This window comes from Orycteropus afer, unplaced genomic scaffold (genome assembly GCF_000298275.1).
Source record: "Orycteropus afer afer isolate SDZICR_OR568_19922 unplaced genomic scaffold, OryAfe1.0 scaffold00244, whole genome shotgun sequence".
NCBI lineage: Eukaryota > Metazoa > Chordata > Mammalia > Tubulidentata > Orycteropodidae > Orycteropus > Orycteropus afer.
The window spans coordinates 2,017,996-2,023,659 of NW_006921831.1; the positions used below are offsets into that span (position 1 = coordinate 2,017,996).

General features: G+C 54.8%; 1 protein-coding gene across 1 annotated transcript in view; it reads right to left on the minus strand.

The window, feature by feature from the left end:
- The window catches only part of DHCR7 (7-dehydrocholesterol reductase), a 13,528-nt gene extending 9,591 nt beyond the window's left edge, over positions 1 to 3,937 (minus strand). The window contains exons 1-2 of the mRNA XM_007949270.1: positions 3,840 to 3,937; positions 2,644 to 2,866 (exon numbers count right to left, since the gene is read on the minus strand). Of these exons, the coding sequence (XP_007947461.1) occupies positions 2,644 to 2,866; positions 3,840 to 3,937 (321 nt within the window). The remainder of the gene's footprint in view (positions 1 to 2,643; positions 2,867 to 3,839) is intronic.
- Positions 3,938 to 5,664: the final 1,727 nt, after the last annotated feature.

Genomic DNA, 5,664 nt, shown 5'->3' on the forward strand with positions numbered 1-5,664 from the left:
TGTGTGAGGGGCACGGCCTGGAGCTGAACCGGGGTCTCCCAGGTGGTGCCTGTGTGTGAGGGGCACGGCCTAGAGCTGAACCGGGGTCTCCCACGTGGGAGAGGAGAGCTCGTGGAGTTTTTGTTCCGGAACAGCTGGTAGCTCCGAGGGGTTCTGGTGGCAGGTTCTCTTCCCCTTACTAATAATGAGATCCTTGGAAAGGAAATGCACCGACACCCTCCCCCATGAGACTGCCTCCTTCCTGTATGACACATGGGTCCTTTCCAGTCACTTTCTTTCTGTGGGGACTGTTTGTTGACATCATTCAGAGACCGTAAAAGCCACCTGTCTGAAGCACACAGCCCAGGTTTTTAGTCTGTCCACAAGCTGAAGGCCACTATCACCACCATCCAATTCCACAAGCTTGTCATCACGCCACGAAGAAATCCCTTATCTGTCAGTCGCCCGTGTGTCCCACCCCCAGCCCCTGGCAACCACACATCTCCTTCTGTCTATGGACACGTCTGCTGTGGACACTTCTCTGTGGGATCACGCAGTGTGTGGCCTTCATGTCTGGCGTCTCACTGAGCATCACGTGTTCAAGGTCCATCCACGTGGCAGCAGCTATCAGAGCCCCACCCCTTCTCACACCTGAGTGACATCCCTCTGTCCTCGACCGCAGGAAAGCTCCTTGGAAGCGAGAATGGCCGGACTTTGTCTTTCGTACTTTGGACGTGGTATCAGGAGAGACCAGTCCTGGAGGACATCATGCTGAGGAAAGCAGAGGGTCAGCAAAAAGGGGAGACCCTCTGAGATGGACGGACCCAGCGGCGGCAGCAATGGGCTCGGGCAGCCTGCGAGGCTGGCGCCGGGCCGGGCAGCGTTCTGTCCTGTTGTACACGGGGTCGCTGAGTCACAGCCGCCTTGTCGGCACCTGCCAGCCGCCCATGGACAGGCTGCACCTCATTCACCCATTCCCAGGTAGGGACACTGGGGTGTGACCACTTTTAGCAATCATGAATAATGCTGCCCCAGTCACCTTTTATAGGTGCCCTGGTGACCGATTCAACAGGGCTGCAGACTGGAAAAGGATGGTGGCTCCAACCCATCTAGCAGCTCCACGGGGGAGACACTTGGCAGTCTGCTCACATAAGATGACAGCCTTGGACACCCTGTGGGCGGTTCCACTCTGTCCTCTAGGGGCGCTGTGGGTCAGAATGGACTCCAGGCAGTGGGTGTGGTTTGGGCTTTGCTTCTGTGAAGATTGACAGCCTTGGACACCCTGTGGGCAGTTCCACTCTGTCCTCCAGGTGTGCGGTGAGTCAGAATTGACCCAAGAGCATTGGACCTGTTTCTCTGGGAGTCCCTGCATGGTGCACACAGTTAACGTCCTCAGCTGTTAACCAAAAGGTTGCAGGCTTGAGTCCATGCAGAGGTGCTGCGGAGGAAAGGCCTGGCAAATGCAGCCACTGAACCCCAACAACCCCGTTGTGCAGTGAGACCCAGAGCTATGGGGTGGCTCGAACCCATTAGCTTTGACTGGCCGTGAGCAGCAGCAGCTGACGGGTCAGAACCTTCCTCCAGGGAGGAATCCCAGTCTGCCTTTTCCAGCACCGTTTCCCTGGAAACATCCTGGATTAAACAAAGATGAACGTCGCTGTGTGAAGACAGCCCATCCTTGGTGGATGTGGAGGGCACAGCCCGTCCTTGGTGGACATGGAGGCCAGTGGGTGATCACCGCAGACCAATGACATTCTTGACCAGAGCTGTGTGACGCCCTGCTGGTAAACAGACCTTGGCCTTGCTGCATGTTGTCTCTTGCAAACATGACGTCTCTCTGGGGGCTGGGGCTCTGCCCCATTAACTGTTGGGAGACTCCTGCTGTGTGTGGGGCTTCTTCTTTTCCCTCCCCTCCCACACGCGCCTCCTCCTTCCTCCTCACCACCTGTCCTACGGGGCTGGGACACACTGTAGGACTCCTGGGCTCCACTGGAGACTCATCTGGTGCACATGCTGACCAGTGGTGTTTCTCGCCCTGTATCTACTGATGGCACTAAGTACACCTGGGTCCAGGGGATGCCCCCAGAGCACGAAGGCCCATCTGAGTCAGGATCCGACTTCCCAGAGAAGCAGCCAGGACTATCCCGACAGGAAGGAGAGCTCAGCGGCTAACCAACAGGCTGGTGTCCAACCTACCCAGCAGCTCTGTGGAAGAAAAGGCCTGGCCATCTGCTCCCGGAAGACGGCAGCCCAGTGTGAGCTGAACATTTGCAGCAAGCACACTCACTCCTGGGAGTGATCCATCATGGACGAACAGAAGGGCTGGGTGTGCACAGGGAGACAGCTCGGGAGGCAGGAGAGCATGGAGGGAAGGACACAGGGAAGAGGTGACTGTGGGGAGGAAGTGGGAAGGGAGCTGCTGCATTGTGGGAGATTGCAGTCAACGTCATGAGACAAAGTGTATGTGAACTGCTGTATGGAAAGTGAATTTGCTCTGTAAACTTTCACCCAAATCACAACAAAAGTTAAGAAAAAGAGATGACAGCCTAGGAAACCCTGTGGGGCAGCTCGACTGTCCCATGGGGTCAGAATGGACTCAACGGTACCAACAACCAGGCCAGCAGGAGGGGACCTGTCACCCTCAATGATGGCAGAGAGGCTTACCTGGAATACGACCCACACGGCATAGATCTGGGCTGCTTCCTTTGTCACTGACGGGGTCTTAGCCCAGATGTCCGAGAGGCGGGCCCGCCCGGTGACGATGTCCACCACGGGGGCCGTCAGGGAGCAGCTGTACTGGTTGCACGCCATGATGAAGTAGTACACAATGAAAGGCGCAAAGAGCAGCAGGAAGATGACGCTCGCTAAGGAGAACCAGTCCACCTCCCTGCAAGGCAGGACAGCCGACGGTCACACAGTGCCCACCTGACCTTCACAAGACACCAAGGTGCCCTCACACACAGACAGTGTGCACCGTGTTCAAACCGGCTGTCAGGTGCCGGTGACAAGCCCTCCCCACTGCCAGGAGAAGCCACACAACATGCGTGCTCTGTCGTGATCAATGGGTCAGTCCACCCAGAAAATGTTGGTGTGTTTGAACGTTTAGAAAAATAACTGAAATGTGTGTGACAGCTCAGATGAGCAACGGAAACCCTAGTAAACAGAAAAAGCCAGGTAACTGTTAACTCCAGGAAAACCAGAAAGTCACACCACAAAAAACCATCATCACAGTACGTGACTGCTCACAGAAAGCCCAGCGCCCAGAATACAACTGGGGCGTCCCCAGCTCTGGCCACAGAGCACCTGCATCCACAACCAAGTTCCCACGGCTCTACAACAAAAGGAGAACTAGGACGGCAGTAGCTACGGGCAGTGAGGAAGGGCACACAGTAACAGTAACAACAACAACAACAAAGTTTATTCCAGCTCACGGCAACCCGTGCGTCAGAGTAGAACTGGCCCCACAGGGTTTTCAATGGCTGATTTGGGGGGAAGTAGGTCGCCAGATCTTTCTTCCAAGGCACCTCTGGTGGATGTGAACTTGCAACATGTCGGTCGACAGCTGGCGGCTTCAACCATTCAACCCACCAGGGGCTCTGAGAGGTAGCGGCTACCCCTTATTTCAAGGCCACATCCTTCCTACACTGTTTGGCAGCAGTAGCTTTTCATTTCTCCCTCTTTTTTAAAATTCCCTACTTTATAAAACAGGAAACTGGTCGTCATCTTCCGTTACTCTTGAACAAAATAAGAAAAAAAATGATTATTTTTACCTTGTGAAAAAGAAAACCCCAAAGCTGGGGACTGCTTACTCCGACCACCTACTTCACAGTACAGTTGGGAAGACAGGCAAAGGTCCTTACCAGGCACGACCCCACTGCCCTTGGCATTCAGCCCGGCCATTGGAGACGTTGCTTGGACTCTTGGTTTTGGGAGCGCTGGGCTGGGATCTCGCAGCCATTGGGGCCTGAGGGAAGAAGGGACACTACTCAGATGGGCCCAGCGAAGAGCAGATGTTCCATGAGACCCGTGCAAACCCCGCCTCACCCACACCTCTTCTCTCGGCCCAGTGCCTGACCAGTGGAATCCAGGCAGGAAGGGACGGCTGCCCCCGGAGCCTCTCTGCTGCAGCCCGGGGGCAGCCTCCCACCTGGCCTTCCCATTTCTCTCCTTGCTCCTCAACCCACTCTCCAAACAGCAGAACAGCTTCCTCCTGTCCTAAACCCAATCACCGAGGCCCCACCTCCTCTCGAGTTCCACTGCCTCTCCCCCCACTTCCCAGGGCTGTCCCTCCGCCACTCTCGAGCCGCCCGAGGGTTTCCCCGGTGCTTGCATACGGCTGATCTTGCTCATCCTGGGATCCTGCCTCTGCTTAGAGGGTTCTTTGCAAGGGTCCCCATTCTTAAATCAGGGCCTATTCACCTCCACCCCCAGCGCCTCAGTGTCGTAGAAGGTGGTCACACCACAGAAAAGGCAGGAAATGGAACTGCCCCACATGCCTGAACTGCTCGGCACGGCTGCAATTATGGGAAGTGGCACACACCTAACCGTGATGTTTTAAAATAGCACGGATCAAAGTTTTCAGAGACTGAAACCAGGACCGAGAGTCAGGACAGCCCTGGATTTTTCATAGGAAGCTGGATTCCAGAAGACAATGTGGAAAACGTGAAGGATTCTGAGGGAACTTCTCAATAGGGAGGCCCGATTCCCAGGTCGGCTTATTTAGAAGGATGACCCGGGAGCCAGGAACCTGAGGATCCAAGAGAAAGGCCAAGGGACATCCCAGACGGTGGCCGTGCAGCCAACGGAGACGCCTGTGGGAGCTGCAATGATGGGACTGCCTTGTTCTTCCCGCCTTTGACTGTGTGCAGCCTTACTTTTCTGGGGGTTCTTGAGTTCTCCTTCTCTGACAGGTTTTCACCTTACGTGCGTTCCAGCTTTCAGACTCTACTGTATACCAGGTGACAAAAACATAAACGTAATTTGGCTAAACAGAAAACAACGGTAGCTTTGCCGTAACAACGTAAGCTGGCACTGACTGTTGAAGGTGTGGAAGGCAGGCTGTAGAGGTGGGGGCCGTAAACACAAATTTCTATTTTCTTTAGAAATCAGCAGGTAACAACAGCAACCAAGTACACAAAAGAATGAAGTGTTTGCTCCCAGGGAGCGAGACCAGGGTGGAGCGAGGGAGGGAGGGAGTCCGTGGAGCAAGGCTGCGGAACGTCATTCATGGAAGCTTTTTTTTAGTATGAACACTAATCATGGCAACAGAAGCACATTCATTTGTGAATACCTGACTGCACATTTTCAGGACACAGTGAAGGACAGCTGCATCGCTTTATGTAATGGACACAGGATGAGGGAGTGCCTGACATCACAGAGAGGGGTGTAGGGACTGGTTCTTCGCGGGCAGGGACCCCTCACCTCTAGCTGTAAGCACTGAACAGAGAGCCTGCAACTTGCTGACTAAAGGTGTTGCCATTGAGTTGATCCGACCCACCACGCCCCTAGAGGACAGAGGAGAACTGCCTCACGGAGTGTCCAAGGCTGTCAATCTTCACAGAAGCAAAGCCCGAACCACACCCACTGCCGTGGAGTCCATTCTAACCCACAGCGCCCCTAGAGGACAGAGTGGAACTGCCCACAGGGTCTCCAAGGCTGTCAGTCTTCACAGAAGCAAAGCCCAAA